The 19822-nt window shown below is 40.7% G+C and overlaps 1 protein-coding gene across 3 annotated transcripts in view; it reads right to left on the minus strand.

Moving 5' to 3' along the window:
* Positions 1-19822, minus strand: part of SEMA6A (semaphorin 6A) — a 138825-nt gene that overhangs the window by 26940 nt on the left and 92063 nt on the right. The window contains exons 13-19 of one of the 3 annotated variants that reach the window (XM_032789113.2): positions 18481-18657; positions 17681-17821; positions 17476-17556; positions 16011-16069; positions 11435-11455; positions 11251-11301; positions 5127-5291 (exon numbers count right to left, since the gene is read on the minus strand). In XM_032789113.2, coding sequence (XP_032645004.1) covers positions 5127-5291; positions 11251-11301; positions 11435-11455; positions 16011-16069; positions 17476-17556; positions 17681-17821; positions 18481-18657 — 695 coding nt within the window. The remainder of the gene's footprint in view (positions 1-5126; positions 5292-11250; positions 11302-11434; positions 11456-16010; positions 16070-17475; positions 17557-17680; positions 17822-18480; positions 18658-19822) is intronic. The other 2 variants (XM_032789114.2, XM_032789115.2) reach the window with 2 other exon arrangements.

Raw genomic sequence — 19822 nt, forward strand, 5'->3', positions numbered from 1 at the left:
CTGAATTTTTAGCAAGGGCCAGTCACTTTGATATTCTCATAACTATGACTGGCTAAGGAATATTTTGTTGACACTGGAAATTAAAAAGACAACACTGAACTCAAAGGATGATCTGGACAAATTCTGTGCTACACAGAATCCACTTCTGAGTTATTACAAAATGCCAGCATGATAATAAGGAATTCTCCTATTGCTTTTCTGTAAACATGCTTGGAATCCTTCCATACCTTGAATAAATCAAAAATTCATGTAAAAATAGAGTAAATTTAAATGTACTCTCTGGGCCAAATTCACTCATGCTGCTAAGGGGTACAGTGTCATTAGCTTCAAATTTATACACAATGAAGCCAAGCCTTGTTATTGTTTTCATTTCAGTTCAATGTGAAGAGGATTTCAATAAATAGCCATTAAAACCCCAGTTGGATTTCTACCTTCTCAATCCCTTCTATCATGATAGTACCTGAAACCTCACATAATTTTGGCCCTTGGGAGCAAAGTCTGGCTTTATTTTTGTGAACTCCCCAGGCTAAGTATAGTGTCAACATTCAGCAAATCATTCAAATAATAGTAATAATAATAACAGCACTACCTTATTCCTGCAAAAGGAAATATTTTCTTTTAGACAGACCCCTGAAATGCAAAATCTTTGCCCTCCCTGTGTCTAGTCGTTGACTACTTCAGAATGGTGTGACAGAGACAGGTTTGCAAATATTGTTAAGAGAAGCTGAAAAAAGAAGGTTCCAACATATATAATATTTACAGTTGCATCCCTGAGATCCTAATTAATGTACCGGCTACTCTTGTCACCTGTACACCTCACCTCTTATTCTGAATCAGCTTTGTCCTATTATTGTGTTGTAGACATTGAACAAAACGTTTGAGAGGAAGGATGTCAGGGTCACCTAGCTGTGCAACGACAAATGTTAAAACTGCTAAAAAATAACCCCTGGACTTGACTCTTTCAGTCAACTAAGCAGTTAACCCCTCTATTGCTTGAATTAGACAGAATAAAAACTGGCAAAACCAAGAAAGTAGAAGCCACGACTGCATCTAATTTATCAATGTGATTAAAGGGCAGCCATCTAGCAAGTGAGAGAGAAAAGAGTGTTTACTGTGTTTGTGTTAATGAAGCTAGTACTTGAAAGATATCAGGCATTTCTAAAGAAAGGCAGCAAGGACAGAAGACTGTAGACAAGGGCCAGTAGGGTAATGAAGGGCAAGGTCAGTTACGGATGAAGAAAATTACTTCATTTTCTTCATTTATACCCTCTAGTAGATTTATGTATCTACTCCCCATGTTGTTAGTAGGACCATACATAGATACAGCACTGTCGTATGATTCAAAGTGAACAGGGTAAAGCCTTGGAATATTCTACACAAGAAGTTTGGTTTTATTACTTGAGGGAGGGACACTAAGTACAATGGCAGCAGAAGGGAAGGTTAGACTGCAAGGTGAGGAGCTACTGTTTTGACAAAGGTGAGAAACACAAAGAATTAAACTGAAACATAGCAAGAAAAAACAAACAAAAGCACACCCTGGAATTGTATTCTTTTTGGAGAGGGCTGGGAGAAGAAAAAATGGTGCAGTTTGCCAATCTCAATTAATTTTTCATTCTGCAATATCAATGACAGATTATGCAGTGACCAAAATGAAAAGGCCACTGGGATGGCAACAAACGGCCCCTACTCTGTGAAGCGTACTACACATTTTCATTTTGGCAAGAAATGTGAGGTATCTCAGAAACAACAATTCCAGAGTATATTTAGCTACTAAAGCTGTGGCACACAAATGTCACATTCCCATGAGTCAACTCATTTAAAGAACCCCCTCTTTGCACCCCCACAGATATTCCCCAAGATGCCTGTGCTGAATTAAAAGCTGAACATATGGATGTGACATCATCAAGGCACCAGTGCCAAGAAAATAAAGTAGCAAGTGGTTTCAGTAGAATTAGAGTGAAGTCGTTTGTGAGTGCAGGAAAAGAAAGAAAACACTTTCCAAAGGAATAAACACAACCACTAAAGAACACCACACAGCACTTTGCAAAACAAAAGGCAAATGTTAAAAACATAAGAGATTTGGGGTTTTTTTTGTAAAGTTGTGAAGGGAAAAAATACACAGTGAAAGTGAAAACAAAAAAACTTTATAAACGAATATTAAGCATAACCTTGTTTGGTTTAATTTTGCATAACAACTCATTCTTTTGCCCTTTAAAATATTGGATCAATAGTAATTTTGGAACAAACTGGGGTCTGATTGGGCAAGACAAGGAGTAATAGCACACAAGTACATGGTAATGGTAAACAACCATGCAATCACCTCTGCCACCATTGTTTGTGTATAGACTACTTCCAGCTTTATCAATATTCAAAAGTAAGCCCCAATAAATGCATGATATTTAAATAACTCTGTCAAATGCTAAGAAGACTCTTTGGTACCCATCACTCCCTGGGGCGGTAACTATATAGTACAAGCTACTTCATCAGTCAGTGACTAGAGGGAAAAAGGCTTACAAACCACCACTATACATTTATTAATATTTTCACTGTGTGCTCTTCTGAAAGCTGCTCCTGGCATACAAGATGCTTTTAAGAAATAGCCTTCTTACCATTAAGAGCACTGCTGTGCAAAACAGTTGTGATGCATGGAACCACACATAACAAATGCCATTAATATTAACATACACCCAGGGGCGGCTCCAGGCCCCAGCATGCCTGCGGGAGGTCCAACAAAGCCGCGGGACCTGCGGACCGTCTGCAGGCATGCCTGCAGGAGGTTCACCAGAGCCGCCTGCCGCCCTCCCGGTGACCGGGAGAGCGCCCCCCGCGGCATGCTGCCGTGCTTGGGGCGGCGAAATGTCTAGAGCCGCCCCTGCATACATCTCTGTATTCCTCCCTGGCACATTAATGACCAGATTCTCCACTGGCGTAATTCATCATATCTCCATAGACATCAGTGGAGCTACACCAGTGTCCGCTAGCTGAGGCGCTTGCTAGCCCCAGGGCATTAGCCTTTCCTCATTACAGATACAGGCCTAGTTAAGGGTAAACACATTTGTCTAAGTGGATGGGAAGAGGCCAACACTTTCTCTTGGGGGATAGTGTAGTGGAGAAGGAACAGAAGCACTTGGTCAAAATGGTGTGTATTCTCAAGAGCGATGAACAAAAACAAGCCAATTACTTATCTGCCATTTCCAGTGTGCCAGATTTATTGACCAGAGGAATTAAGGATTCCAGGTAAATCATGCATTATCATTTTGAGTCATTTTGTTTTGCTTTCTTTAAGTACATGGCAGACAGAAAAGCAAACATTTCTGCAGCTTTTACCATAGCAAGAGCTAATTGCTTTTACAATAAATCAAAGCACAAGGCCCATAAAGACATGGTGGCCCAGCAGCAAACTAGGAGAAGCTTGCAGGCTCAAGAAGGATTACTACAGCCAGTTGTCAAGGATTTCACTTCAGAGTAATCCCAAACGCTGACGTTCTGATTGATGTTTGCTACCATAATATTGGAGTGAGAAGAGATGGGCCAATCAAAGAACTAAGACAAAGAAATGAATATGAAGATGGAGTCTGTGGGAACCAGCAATTACTTATTGGTGGAAGCATGCTCTTATAGTTAAGGCACAGGATGAGGAATCAGAAGTCCCACAGTTATATTTCATGCTGCAGTCTTCCAGCAAGATGGGCAAGTTCCTTAGGTCCAGATTTGTAAAGGTATTCAGGAGCCTAAAGATGCAGACAGGCACTTAGTGGGATTTTAAAAAGTTATTTTCAGGGGGTGTTAAGCACCAAGAGCTAGATTCACAAAAGGACTTACATGTCTTACTGCCACTTTAGGTGCTAAAGTCAAACATTTAGCAGACACTGAGATTATCAAAACCTCCCCTTAGCTGCTGCTAAGCCTGCAGGTAACGCTTTCTCAACACCTAAATTTCCACTGGTTCACATGCAAAATTGCCTGATTCCTGATGCCACCTTGATGCCCCGTGCCCTTGCTCATGCCTGAGCCACGGTGAGATGTGCAAGTGAGGCATTCTCCATCTATCTCATCTGCAGGGCATTCTCAGAGCATCCCTATCTGATCAGGCCCCATAAAGACGACGGCTGGGGGCTACTTGATCAAGAATGTTTGGGTCAGGCTGGCTGGTGCGAGTGTTCTAGAATACCCAGGCACTCACCTGTCACTTAGGAGACCTGTTTTCAAATTCCCACTCTGCCTGATTTGAAACGGGGACTTGAACTCAGGTCTCAGTGAGTGCTCTAATGACTGGGCTATTGGTATAAAGGTGTGGGGATTTTTTTCTCATGAGAAAATGGCGAGCCTGGCGTAGGTTCCTAACTTTAAGAGAGGGTTTACCTGGGATCCCAAATGGAGACAGGTGCTTCTCTTTGGCCCAGCATTAGATGCCTAACATACTTTCAGTAGCAGGGCCTAAATTGCATTCCCCTTCTCACTATTTCCTATTGGCTAGCATAGGCAGCTCTCCACTCAGCTTGCTGGCTTCTGAGAATCTCTTTTTAGATGCCTAATGCTCCCTATGCATTGTATAAGAAGCCTGGGCACCTAACTCAAGACTGAGGATCCCATTAGGTGGCAAAGAACCTAATGCTTAAGTCCCTTTATGGATCTAACGCCAGGTGATTTTGAAAATCTGACCTGGCACCTCTCTGAATCTTTCGGTGCATACATACATTTAAATCGCTACATGCCTCAGTTTCCCTATCTAACTTACAGGGCAATGAGGCTAACTTAATTACAGTATGGTGAGTGGTTTTCAACCCTTGGATGGAAGGCACCGTAGAAGCTCTGTGTGTTAATGATAACGAAGTGGTGGAAGTGGCTCATCATTAACTCATGAAGATCATGCTTAGCCAGGGTTAAATCCACACTTTCCCCGTCACACAAGTCTCACTCACATTTGTTTTGTGTGGTTTCCTTAGTCAGTAAATATGGAGAACTAAGTCTAAGATTGGTGATTTTGTTTCTGTCTTTCCAATAAGCTTTTAATTACAGTGCAGGAGTTTTGTTACAGGCTACCATGATCCAGCTGGAAGCAGTTACACTGTAGTCACTCCCTCCTCCTCCCCCACCACCACATGGATTCATTTCCAAGGCCTTACCCTTCTTGTCTTGGTGATTATGGGATGAGACTGCTGCATATGGATCTGTGTTTTCAGATGAGCCAACCGGATCCTTCCAATCCAGCATACGTCCCCTAGTATCATAACCCTCATGAGCTGGAGAGTCAGAAGTGGTGGTGCTTGGAACTAGTGAACTGGAGTGGCCTGTGTTTACATTACAAATACAGTTAGGGAAGACACCACACATTAGTCACGCACCATGCTAGCTCACACTCAGGAGCATAAAATAAGCATTGTTTTTTGTGAATGCTGGAAGGGTTTCTTGAAACCAAGCAATGTTTCAAAAGCCTTTTACAACATTGCCCAAAGGAAATGTAGCAGCTGTGAGACAAACTACTTTCTGAGTAGTCAAAGCGGGCATGTGTGTGCCTATGTCAGTGGGAGACATGGGCCTTGGCTATAGTCAAAACTTCACTGGTTTACCTAAAGGTTTTGGTTTAAACTGGTTGAGTTGAACAGATGCCAAACACACTGTGTGCACTCTTGCTACAATTTCAGTCCAGTTAGCTTAATTCAGGAAGGTGCTGAGCTAAAACAATATGAGCTTGGTTTACATTGAATTAAGCCTGTCCACACTGTTTTAAAGTTAATTGATTTTTTAAAAACCAATTTAAAGTGAAACTGGTGAAACTTTACTCTAGACAAGGCTGCTGTTCTAGGAGAATGGCAGGGATAGGGCAGCTGATCCCTGCCTTGTGCTCTCAGGGGCAGGACAGATTGTCCAGGGCCTGACCATGTTCTCATGATGGCATCAATTTTCTGAAAAGTCATAAGCTCTATGATTGCCTAACACTACTTTAATACTCTGGAGTGGTCTCTGCCCAAATGGATGCATTAGTGTGATCAAAAGGGGAGTAGGAGTGCTGGCAAAAAACAGATTATTGGGTCCTGGCTCCACTCACCTGATCTAGAGCAGGAACACAAGTGTCAATACCCCTATCTCATGACCATGATCTAGTAGCCCCTGCAGCAGTCTCCAGGTGAGATTTGCCCACCAACTCCCTAAGGATAAAACTATTTTTTAAAAAATCAATCCAGGCACCTTCACACCTTAATTTGTTCCTGCTTAAGAAAAGCTTTTTCCAGGCTGTTTTGTTTGGCTCCAAACCACAGTGTGTTTTCTATGCAGGCTATTGCAATTAACCGTGCACTACAGGAGACAATCTTAAATCTTATAGCTCCATGGAGTTTTATAATGATTCTGCGATTCTTATTGCTGTTTTTAACTATAGAGGTTGTGGCAATCACCTTTGACATGGTTCAGATTAACAAACACGTCCATGAGACATGGCCAGCCAGGCACAAGGAAATTTTCACATGAACTGGGATTTAGCTGGGATATGGTGGAGAACTGATCTGTGTGGATGAAAGAGTCCTTTAACCACCTCACAAGGTTGAGTTGCAAATGAATTTCAGTGAAAAGGCAGCAGCTCTATTAAGTTGCTGCTATGATTTAAAGGCATTGTACTGAATATTAATTATTGTGGAGAGACAGAAAATGTCTCTGTGCCTCCCTAGATTTTTGAGGAGGTCCTCTGAGTCATCACATAGGGTTAAACACAGCAGCACTTTGAACAATATTTAGCACAAGACGTGCATGTAACTAGCGCCTGTATTTAACTGATACAATTTGCAGGAAAGAAGGTCAGCTCCAGTGTTTTTACCATGGATTCAGTCTTGAGATGCTACAGCTAATCATTAACAAGATTAATTTAGCAGTGTACCCCAGGCTGAAGGATGATACTGACAAAGGCACTATATTATTCTTTAATCTATCATGACGGGAAGTGTGGTTCCACTATCAGTCTTTCTAAAATACTGCAAATTACAGGCTTCATTTTGTTTAAATAGAGCATTTTTTAATTTTGCTTAAATTAAAAAAAAGAGAAGCTAAGTGGTTGTCCACTTCTAAAGATTGCTGTAAAGCCAAGAGCATTGCTGGAAATATTGGTAACAGTTACATGGATGGATTCGGAACCAAATTTGCTGCCTTGTCTCCAAGAATTCCAAACAGCTGCCTCTATGCAAAGGGACTAATACAGAGCCAGCTCTTGCAGATATGTGCCGCCTTAAACTAGGAATATACTGACACTGTAAGGTTTTTCTACCATACCATTTTATGCCTATAGGCTCCTGTGCTCATTCCAAAGAAATAACAGAAGCAATGGGACAGAAACAACCTGGAAAATGGAAGTTATGAGCTTCCATGCCGCCTTTTCTCTAAATACAAAACCATAGTGCCAGTATTCATGAGGTTCTAGACTGCAAGTTGACACTCAACCACTGCAATACTGTACAATATTTGATCAGCCCTACAAATAATGCTGCACTCAACATAAGAAAGCTGTTAGTCCTAGCTTGATAAGGACTTAGGAGAAAGCATTGCCAAACAGCAGTCATAATTTATACCTGTATTTGATACGCATTTTGTGCCCCCATCTCCATGCAGACACTTTCAATTTAGCTGTGTTCAAGGGGCAATTTTATGGTAATGCAATAAGTATAGTTAAGGAAAAACATTTCTTAATACGGTAATCTAGGGGAAAGATATGCGTAAGGGACACATTCTTTACAAAAAGCGTTCCTGAACCATATGCTACAAATACATGGAGAACTCCTTGTAATAGAAAGCAATAGCTATATGATGATATTAATCTGTACCAGATGGCAGTTAGGTAGAGAAGTGTTTCACACAAATGCAAGAAATCAGTCTATTCACTCTGATACTAAAGTGTTAGTACAGCATGCATTGAGAAATGATTTTCTACATGTAGCTGAGATACCTTTGCTTCCATCTGAGCAAGGGGCAGCAGCAGCAGATTAGAACATAATAACCTTTCCCACTTGGGTTCAGACTAGATCCTGCAAACACTTACTGTTGGGCACAGAGTTTGTTCCCCTGAGTAGTCTCATCGTGCCCTGTGAGTGTTGACACAAATCAGTCCCTTGTGAAATTCAGATTTATGACGGCGCACTGCATAGGCGTATGTGTTACTTAAGCACTGAAAAAGTGCTGCACAGGCTTAGTGCTGCCCCTCTGTGCAGGGGTGACTCACTCACTGTGATGATTGTTCCTCAGCAATGCCTGTCATATGTAATGTAATATGCCTTTTTCTCAAGTACACTAAGGCTACTTTATACCACACTGCCTGCATAAAGTGGCCTTAAGTTATATTTACACCCACTTTAAAGCCCTTTTACACAACTACAGCAACGCAAAGTGGCTTTAGCATAATGGGAACCAGGCCCAACAGCTCTATTTTAACATGGCTTATGTTTAAAAAATGTCTACAGCTACTTCCTCGTTAAGATTCTGCTGTTGTTCAGATGGGAGTAGTTTAAAACAACTGCGGATTTATGGTGCTCCTCAAGCACTGATTTTGAAAGCAGAAGTTTAAGGACACATGCTGTTTGAAAAAAAGTGATTCAGTGATTAATTTGTAAAGCTTTTCGTTTGCAAGTCTGTAATCACAATAATACAGCAAGAACAAGAAAGCAGATATAACCAGAGTAGTGCGTGTTGAGGAATTTGGAAGCTGTAATATGGTTAGTGTCTGTGAGCACTGATGATGAGTCAGAAGAACTGTATTTCTGTAATTACAACTCATTCTAACCATATTTTCATGAAACGACTAGATGATTTTTTTAGCTTTAACACAAAGTCAGGGATGCAATATGGATTTGATAGTTGCTCTAATATGCACAAGGTGTTAAGACTCTAGAGATTAAGATGCTCCACACACTATCCTATTAACAACTATAGCAACCTAATTAGACAGTTAGAGTGAAATGCTAAATCAATACTACACAGGGAGAAAGGAACGTGGCTACCGGGTAAAATAAGGGCCCAATTCACTAAAAATTGATGGTTTCCAAAGGTAATTAAGTTGCATACAATTTTGCATGGGGGAAAGCTTGCTTTAAGCTAAGAATCCTAATCTTTCATCTAAATATGTGGTTTTTGTTCCATATGTACCTGACCTTCACAGAGTGGCCTTCTGCATGGAAAAATGAATGAGCATGAACAGTCATCCATGTGGGCTTTGCACTTTATAGATGATCATCCAAGGCTGCCCCATCTGCCAAATTCAGGAGGATGCTGATGCCAAGAATACAAAGATGAAGGGCTTGACTCTCTTCTCACTTTCACTGGCATAAATGAGGAGTAACTCCAGTAAAGTTAGTGGAGTAACAATGGTGTAAAACAAGTATGAGAGGAAGCAGCCCTAAGCCTTCTTGTGAATCTGGAGTTTCAGATGCCTTTGGAGAGAGAGATATATCCCACAAGCTCCAAACGCATCCTGAGCATTCATTTGATTGGCATGCTGATATATACCAGCATTCTAAGGTTCTAGCCATAATGAAATGCCATTTAATTTTGCATTTAATTATGTTCCAATAACTGTAACATGAACTCTTTATATAATTTTAGTTAAAAGTAGGTATACTTTTCTTCTCATGCTAAAATGACTTATTTGGCTCAGTTAAAATACCAAACATAAGTGTGTCTATACAGTGAATTGTTAACATGAGGCTGTTTTTTACTGTATGTTGTGGAGAGTTTGTGAGTTTTCTCTCTTCATGTACAAGATTTTTGTAACTCCCTTTCCTCTGGTAGTTTGTCTGAGCGCAAAGCAGGAGGGAAGAAGGACTGTAAACTGCATCATGTCACCACTTGTATTTTAACTACAACACCAATATGAAAAATTCACTGATCTAATGACTTCTTATCAGGATTTGCCTCAGGCATGTCATTAGTATTAGGTGACAGATAAGGTGTGATTGGGACTTAAAGTTAGCACTGGGTAGCATTTCTCCACAGTACCAGATAAATAAGATCCTTTTTTGAAATGTTAATGCAATAAATCAGTTCAGGAGAGGGAGATATAGACATGAGTGTGATTTTTATTTTTTATTTTATAATACATATCCTTTGGGGATGTGATGCTTCTCACTGAGGGCCATCTTCATGACTCTCTGGTCAGGTGAAAAAAAGCAGCTTCCACCAAAGTCCATAACCAATAAAATGTCTTTCCACAGCCCTGCTGTAAAGCTTTGTTTCATATGAGTGGAATTACCAATGCATTTGCCAATCAAAATCTTTTTGAACATCAGTGCTATACACAGGGCAATTTTATTTTTTTCAGACTCAGAAACTTTACTATTTGTCAATTACTGCTATATGCTTTGGAAGAACAACACTGAAAACACTCTACACTTGCAGATGCAGAGCATGTGATAATTTTGTCCCAATTCTGATCTACTTTGTTCATCTAGGGCTTGTTAGTCCAGTGCTGCCTGATAGGAGTCTGATCACTAAGCCCCAGCCCTTCCCCACTGAAGTCAATGGGAATATGCCATTGCCTTAACTGGGAGTAATACCATACGTCACTCTCAGCCTATGGATATCTGCCACTGGAGGAAGATCTGTTGTGGAAGCAATGACTAACTCTTTGGCTCTGGAAGTCAGAACTTTCTAGTGTGAAGCCCTTTGTTTTCAGATGGCTTGCTGGGATCTTGCAACACCAGTAAGTTAGGAAATTACATAGAGCATGGAAGCACCAGCAAGAATAAGGCAGCCCAAATGTTTGGATGCAATTGAAATCTTCATGTTTCAGGGCATGAGCCAACCTCTAACTAATGAGGCTTGCAAAGAAATTTTCCTTATGGGCAAGTTATTCCATAACTGCCTGAGGCAGGTTTCTTGCTCCTCTCCCTAAAACATCTGGTACTGGCTGATGTCACAGACAGGATACTTGGCTAGATGGACCTATTTTCCTACCTTCTTTTCCTCGGTAAATAGACAAAATGTATTCACTGTACCATGTACTCTTTCTAGATGTTCTGGTGAAGCATGCTTGGGTCAGCTTGGTTAAAAGTTCTGAATTTGGAGTGCCATTAAGACTGGCCATAAATTGCTTTAGCTCAATTACGTTTTTGCGCAAGATGGAAAATTGTATGTCGAAAAGCACAAATAATCCTAAGATTAGTGAATCAGGCCCCAATAAAACAAAATAAAAAAGACAATTTCTATTGGGGAATGGGGTCTACCAGCTAACACAATGACCTGAGGGAGAATTTTTAAAAATATCAATAAACTGACCATACACTGTGTTGTAAGATATTTCATGAGCTGGTGAAGCAGTTGAAATGGCTATGAAAAAAATAAATTAGGAAAAAACATTATAGAAAAATCAAGGCATGACAATATTTAAAAGGTTAGTAAGATGATCCCTCCAAAATTGAGCAGCACAGTTAGGAAATGATGTGACTAAGAATTTCCTTACCATTCAGTGCTACAAAGGAATCTGAAAGAAAAACAAAAATGAGAGATAAAAATCATTGTTTCTCACACAGTGCTAAGTACTTACTACTAACACAACCTGTTATGCTTCTGTTATTTAATTGTACTGTGTCAGTGCCCAAGTGCCCCAATCAAAATCTGCATAACAATGTGCTATATGCTGCACAAACACAGAAGAAGACCACAGTGTCTGCTCCAAAGAGCTTATGAGCTAAAGCCTCACTCCTTCAAAGACAACAGTGCAAGCAGACCCCAGCCACCACATGGCTCTCTTTGCAGGATCAAGTCCCAAGAAGTGAATTTCACCCGACGTGTACAGCTTGATTCTGAATCATTTCTCACCCTTCTTTGAGGTGACTGATGTCAGATATCCCGCAGTGCCATTCAACCTGGCCAACCATTATTTGGCCAATTTCTTGTAACCATCGCAGCAGAAATGGGTCTTGAGAAGGGACAGGAAGAGGGCAGTTGCCTCATAGACCATTAGTTATCAGACATTTAAATAGTTAAAGCCTCAACTTATTCTTACGTTCGAAATCTGCAAGTGCTGATTGTGGTCAAGTCATTAGGTGTCTGCTTAAGGAGAAATTTGGAGAAATCCACATTCTAATTTTTCCATGTCTCAAGCTGAGTTTTGGCAGTATTTGGTATTGTGGGGAGGACCAAATCTACAGTGAGATCACTCAGTGTCTCTATGTACATGACACTGATATGCAGTGAAGGGTACCATGGATTGCTCTGCTTCAAATATAAAACTCTTTACAGACTAAATATAAAAACAGGCTTTATCCTGCTGCCATTGTAGTTATTGACAAAAATCACATGGACTTTAAGAAAAGTGGGACTGAACCCATACACAATAAAGGCCATTTAGATATTGTCCTGAGATAGGTGCCATGTCACACCATGGGAAGCACTGCAGGGACTGTGCATAAATCTTTCAAATGACCCAGAGTACAGGCTATCCTATCCTCCTAGTCCATGAAGAAGACTGACGTGAAAGTAGGCGGGACGCATATGTGACCCACACACATCCAGGGTGTGGTGTTCTGTTCCCTCTAGTGGCACTGAGACCACTTAGAGATTAATGACTCTGCTACAGCCTTAGCTAAGGATCATGTGGCTTTTAGCTCATGCAGTAGAGGCTCATAGGCTAAGCTCCAGAAGTCCCAGGCTTGACCCTGCACACCAATGACTGGGGTCTGTTGGTGTTACACATACATAAGAATGACCATATTGGGTCAGACCAAAGGTCCATCTAGACCAGTATCCTGTCTTCTGACAATGGCTAATGCCAGGTGCTTCAGAGAGAATGAACAGGTAATCATCAGATGATCCATCCCCTGTCACTCATTACCAGCTTCTGGCAAAGAGAGGCTAGGGATATCATCCCTGCCCATCCTGGCTAACAGCCATTGATGGACCTATCCTCCAGGAACTTATCTAGCTCTTTTTTGAACCCTGTTATAGTCTTGGCCTTCACAAGATCCTCTGGGAAAGAGTACCACAGGTTGTCTGTGAGTTGTGTGAAGAAATACTTCCTTTTGTTTGTTTTAAACCTGCTGCCTATTAATTACATATGGTGACCCCTGGATCTTGTGTTATGAGGAGGAGTAAATAGTTCCTTATTTACTTTTTCCACACTAGTCATGATTTTATAGATCTCTATCATGTCCCCACTTAGTCATCTCTTTTCCAAGCTGAAAAGTCCCACTCTTTTTAATCTCTCCTCATACGGAAACTGTTCCATACTCCTAGTAATTTTTGTTTCCCTTTTCTGAACCTTTTCCAATTCCAATACATCTTTTTTGAGATCGGGTGACCACATCCGCATGCAGTATTCAAGATGTTGGCATATTATGGATTTATATAGAGGCAATATGATATTTTCGGTCTTATTATATATCCCTTTCTTAACAATTCCTAACATTCTGTTCCCTTTCTTGACTGGGGCTTCACATTGAGTGGATGTTCAGAGACCTATCCACAATAACTCCAAGATCTCTTTGTTGAATGGTAACAGCCAATCATTTTATATGTATAGTTAGGATTATGTTTTCCAATGTGCACTACTTTGAATTCATCAATACTGAATTTCAGCTGCCATTTTGTTGTCCAGTCACTCAATTTTGTGAGATCACTTTGTAGCTCTATCTTGAATAGCTTTGTATCATCTACAAATTTTGCCACCTCATTGTTTACCCCTTTTTCCAGATCATGTATGAATATGTTGAATCGTACTCATTCCAGTATAGACTCATGGGGGTACGCTACTATTTACCTCTCTCCATTCTGAAAACTGACCATTTATTCCTACCATTGTTTCCTACTTTTTAACCAGTTACCAATCCATGAGAGGCCCCTCCCTCTTATCTCATGACAGCTTACTTTGCTAAAGAGCCTTTGGTGAGGAACCTTGTCAAAGGCTTTCTAAAAATCTAAGTACATCTGATACAAAAGATTAAACCCTTGAGCTCTCCCTGCAATAAGAAATGGCTGTAAGGAGTGGGAGGCTTCTGGCATTCTCCTCAGCAGTGCGTCTGTGCAGGAGTCAAGCACACTCTGGCCTTCGGTCTACATGCTCCATTACTCTATATTCCATAAGTATTGGCTCACTGTACATTAACTCCTCAGCTTCAGCAGTTTTATTGTGGCCACAGGCAGCAGCGGAAATTGTTTTATGATGAACTGAGTTCTTGGTTGCATGGATTTAAAGTAATGTCCAGGTTCTGAATTAAACCCACATAGGTAAGAATATTAAGAATAATAGCTGTCTTGAACGCAGCCCTAGGTGTTTCTGGGGTCTCTAATCAGCACATAAGATTTCACTGCATGCGACATGTGCTGCAGTCCCTGGGCACCATGCACTTTAAAGACTGAGTGACAGCTTTCACTCTGAATTTCTGAGATATAAAGAGGCATATTATCCAAAGTTTTATACAGGGATTGCGCTGCAGGATTCCACTGCTGGGAATGATGAGGTGAAATCCTGCACTCTGCTGCACAAGAAATTTACCTTGTAAAGTTACATGTGGTTTGTATTAAATCTCTCTCCAATTAAAAATGCTGAGGCTCTTTAAGGATATTAAGGTACGTTAAAGTATGTCAAATGCAGCTCAACATAACCTTAAGCACCGCTGAACAAATTTTGACATAGATCTGTTGCGTAAAGCCATGCCATGGTAGTGGTTATTAAAAGGATTTTTGGCATGGGTTTTCTAAATGCTTCTCATGGAGTTAGCACAAATAGGCAGAGTTAAAGGGTCATTTTAAAAAAAATCAATTCATATGTACAGTCCATGAGTTTGAAGGTTAAATGCTTGGCTATATAACGTGTCATTTCTTTCATCCCAAAGGCCACGTTCTCCTAGCCTTGTTCATCATATTGACTAGCACCGTATTTGACCAGAGTGCCCTGGACTTCAATGTGAATACTCTAGGCCCTGCTCCTGGTAACTCAGTTTATCAGAATTTGGTCCCAAGCTATTAGTCTGCATTTCAAACTCCTTGTCTATGTTGTCCCTGTTAGTAAATGTACATAAATTCAAGGAAATCAGAAAAAAGTCCATAACATAAACAAGCCCAATTCTGTAGGCAACAAGGATGAAATCCTGACACCATTACTGACAAGGGCAAAACTCTCATTAACTTATGTGGGGTCTGGATTTCACCCCCTAGGGTTCTGGATGCACAAAGAATAACAGATTAAGCTTATTATGCACACACTTGTATTATTCCTAAAGTCTAAATTTAAATATGCTTAATCTGAAAGAGCTATATTTTGGCACATGACACAGTTCATAATAAGGGGTGATGGGTAGCTGCACTGCCTCAGGAGTAGCCAAAGTCAGCAACTGCCTCTCAGGGAGTCACACTTTTCTCCATGCTGCTCCTCACTCCTGACGGTTTACTGCTGGCCATACCAGTTGCAAAGTACTACCTCCCACAACATGCTGGCTCAGCTGTGCTGGCCAGTGAGTAGGGAGTGGAGACAAGGCTATGCACACTCCTCATCCCTCCTCAAGTCACTGCTGCCCATCTGTTCCAGAGAGGGACTCAGAGTAGCCTTGCTTACCTTTGTGGGCTGCGACTCAAGGTCTGAGTAAAGAGAGCAGAAGGGCTCTCATGTACAGGTACACAGACCAAGTCACAATCTCACCCCACATTTGTAAAGCAACAAATGTTCATTTTTCACTGGGTAGCTGAGACCCTGCATGCAAGATCATACACATAAGCTAACCAACCAACCCACCCACCCTTGAGTTTACAATGGCAACGAAGATACAGTGTATACAGCTGCTATAATTAATATCCTTCAGAGCCAGATCTGCCCCCCAACACAATTGCCATTAAAACAAGTGCCATTGTTTGTATAAACCAAAATGCTGTTTTCTTTAAACAGGCATACAAATGCTTTTCTTGGACTGGTTACTTTAAGTGTGGTTGCTGCTGTTATGTTTTTCATTGCTACCAATAAAGCCCTGGCAGGTAATGGCGATTCTGGGCAGTCAGAAAGATTCTCTGACACAAGATAAACAGGGAGTAAAAGCTTTGCTTACTTTGGCAGTCACCCAGGCCATCTGTATTGCCATGCTCTATGTCTTGCTCAAATGCCAACCTAAATAACAGAAAGAAACATAATAGTGTGAATAACAACACTCACAGGCATCACCGGAGAGAAATCAGACCATCTAAAAATGAAATAAAGACAGAGGGAAACTGGTCATTTCTTTAATACACCACTGGGAAACTTGCAAAATGCAAACATAGATAAATTGAGTTATTTTCACCTCTTAATGGTTCTTTTGGGTGCAGAAGATGCTTTGACATATTTTTCTGCAAAATCTACTACATCTTGTATTGCTAAATCATGCAAACAGATACATATCTTTATGAAAAATGGGAGAACATCTGTGAATAAAGTGATAAGTCTAAAACAAATAATGAAGTTATCAGAAAGCAATTATGATTCTATCTGAACTTGCTTGTACTCTGGAGAAGGTGCATTGGTATTTTGACAAGAAAAATACATTAAGCCAATATGTAGGTACTGAGCCTAGGAACTATGATAATAAACACTACAGAAATGCTCACAGATGCAGAAATAGGTGTCAACACTATACGCTTAAATACTATTCTACCAAATGGCCCATCTGAAGCACAGTCCACATTGTTGTAATGAAGAGAATGCAACAGGGCACTTATAGTTAACAAAGATCTACAGTGAATCTTTAAAAAAACATTCTAAAGAGAGAATAAGATGGCTGATCTAGGTATAAGAATGATAACGCAGCAGTTATATATTTATTGAGGACCTGTAAGGAAGCAGGGGGCTTCCTGTCGGCAGGAATACGGAGGTTATCTGATGTTAACAATACACTTGTACCAAGATTCTGAAGTACAGCCAAGGCTTAAAGTGAGCAAGCTTGTGGTGTGTCAGACCTGGCCAAAATATGAGGCCTTTCAGGTGGATCTGTTGCCTGCAAGGAGGCATTTATAAATGCATTTAAAACAAGCTTTCAGAGTCCTAAAATGTTGTTCTGAAGTACTGAAATTCTAGTGTTAAGCAATAAGAGACCCAACAATTCCAGTGTACTTTAGTGAGCTGTGATTCATTTTAGTAATAGACAGTAAATTAGGAGGGCTGGTTTTGTTTATTTTAGGTGGTCAAACTGCGTCAGTAATCTAATTTGGATTCTATCACCTCTTTTAATGAGCTTTGATGGCACCAGTGCCAAACTTCCTCATACAGTTCTCCCTCTTTGAGCAATACATGGGACTTACTGTGTATCTGTTTTCTTTTCTTTTTTCTAAGGGTAAATAATCAGTGGAGAGTTTGCATCAGATCATACTCTGGAATTCCAGAGAATGCAAATAGGATGAAAGCAAACATTTTGCACATTCTTTTTCCAAGAGCTCCTGTGGGGCTTTTTCAAACAGTTCTGTCCAAAAGTGCATCTGATTGGCATCATTGCTAAAGCCCCTAATTTTTACTCTGTCTGTCCAATGCCAATGGTTACTTACTTTACACCAGGTAACAGCTGTGTGCATACCCCACCTTCCTTCACCCAGCCACAGTATGGGTCTCTGGAGGCTATGCAGGCCCTTAAGAAAGAAGAAGATCATAAAGCATTCTGGAATTTTTTCTTCTTCAGTTTTCTAATGCTCGGATATGGCTTGAAAAAGGGTTTGTAAATGTGAGGAGAAACCCTGAGACAAAAACACCTACTTTTTGCACTTGCCATGACGCTCACATCGTCCCAGGGGAATCTTTATCACACAGGTAGAGAATGCTACATAGAGAGACCTGCTATGTTTGTCAAGCTGCATTCCCATAATCCTCTTGTCTTCTACCCCATCATAGCTGCACCTGATTTAACAGAGTAGAATAATGTTATAAATGGATTCTTTTGGCAATTTAATTATAACATAATGATTTCTTAATCTGAGTGAATTCCAGAGAGGAGAAATTATTAGCTCAGGGGAAAAGAATAAATGGACTCTATTAAAATCATTGTTACTAAGATATATAAACAACTGTTAAAAAGGATACATACAAGGGGGAGCTGCCAGTACGGACGATTCCATGTAACTCCTTGACTTTCAAATTCACTCCCCTCCTTAACCTTTATGGTATGCTGCCAGACTAATCTATTTACATTTGAGGAGGGCTGAAGGTCAGGAGATCTTATTTTGGGGCTGGGTTTTTGAGAGGAATCAGCATTTTGAGTAGGGGGGTTCATTTTTATGGGCAAGTTGTTGATTAGCTACTGCTATTTTTGTGTCTGTTGGATTGCATTGTCAGGGGTGCTTAAGAGCGGCCTGTGATGGGCAATTATCTATACATGTTGAAATTAAAATACATAAAATAAAATGTAGAAAAGATGGAAGCAAACACAAAAGGAACATTCAAAATGACTCAAACTCTGAATTCTGTGGCCATTCCCTTTTCATGGGACTACCTGCACCATGGAAATTCAGACGTGTCAATGCTGTCCCGTAAATGAGTACAAAGAACCAGATACGTACTTTTCAGGATTGTAAACATTCATCTCCTCCAGGAAAAGGCTATCATTTAGGAAACCGCTGTTTCCTGTCCGGGCCAAGAACTTCAATATGATTCCCTTCTCTGATCCCAGGAAAACCACCGTGTGATTCTGATGTGGCCCAGCAGCAGTGTCTACTGCAATTTTGGTCAGACGGTATCTAGCACAACAACACAGCATTTGTCATTATTTGAGTTAGTCTATCATTTATTTTATCACTTTTCCCACTTCAAATAATTAGTTGATAGCTTTCCAGTAATCATATAAGAAATATAAACTATTTTTTTCAGTTGAACTGACCCTATTAGTTCACACAGCGAGTAATAATTGGGCACCAAACTGATGCTGTTTTGTGGGTGAATATGTATGTTATACAGCTAGCAAAAGTGTTTGCAGCAGCAAAGCTCAAGCAGCCAGCTGAAGAGGTGTGTAAATGTCTGAAACCACTTAGCAATTACCCTTCCAATCAGAAGCAGAGTGTTAGTCTGATGACTTCTATGAGCAGGGAAAGAAAATTAGTGCGTGGAAATGTTTAAAATTTCATATTCTGTCATAGAAAGCAATAGTGATGGCATATCCATATTCATCCTTTTGGTAGTAAAAGCTGTGTCAGCACAATACTGAAAAGCTAAAAGCTAAATCAGCTGAACTTATACTTCACCACGTATGACCATACCACTACCACCAAAATAGCTCAGGGATTGGACAACATCCGCTTTGTTGAAGCTGAACCTGGGCAAGACAAAGGTGATGCTAGTGGGCAGAAGAAAACCGTAGAGGATTTTGCAGCCATGGTGTGGTCTCCTTTCACTGAAGGCACCCCCTCACAATGGATCAATGTGATTCATGGTTTAGGAGTGTGCCTCGATTCCTCATTGATACTAAGTCCTCACAAAGCAGCTTTGTGTCTTCTCTGGTGGGCTGGGAAATGCCAATGACTCCAGTCCTTCGTTATTCCTTACACGTACCTTCATCACCTTCCTCTGGATAACAGCACTGCAATATACCTGGGCATGAAGCCTCCATCCCTTAGGAAACTCCACCCAGAACAAGGATGTTGCAGCACATCTTCTCAACAACATGGGCTACCACAAACACATCAAATCTGTCCTCCCCTCTCTACACTGGCTTCCAATAGACTAATGACTCAAGTTCCAGGTCTCGGCCTTTATCTTCAAAGCTGTCAATGGCCTGGGCCCACGATATCTAAAAGACCAACTAAAGCTCCCATGGTTGACACTACTGCTCCTCTGGCACAATGGAATTTTCTACAATAAGGATGAAGTGGGAGACAAAACTTTCTTGAGGCCAGTCTGAGACTGTGG

This window comes from Chelonoidis abingdonii, chromosome 6 (assembly GCF_003597395.2).
Source record: "Chelonoidis abingdonii isolate Lonesome George chromosome 6, CheloAbing_2.0, whole genome shotgun sequence".
Lineage (NCBI taxonomy): Eukaryota > Metazoa > Chordata > Testudines > Testudinidae > Chelonoidis > Chelonoidis abingdonii.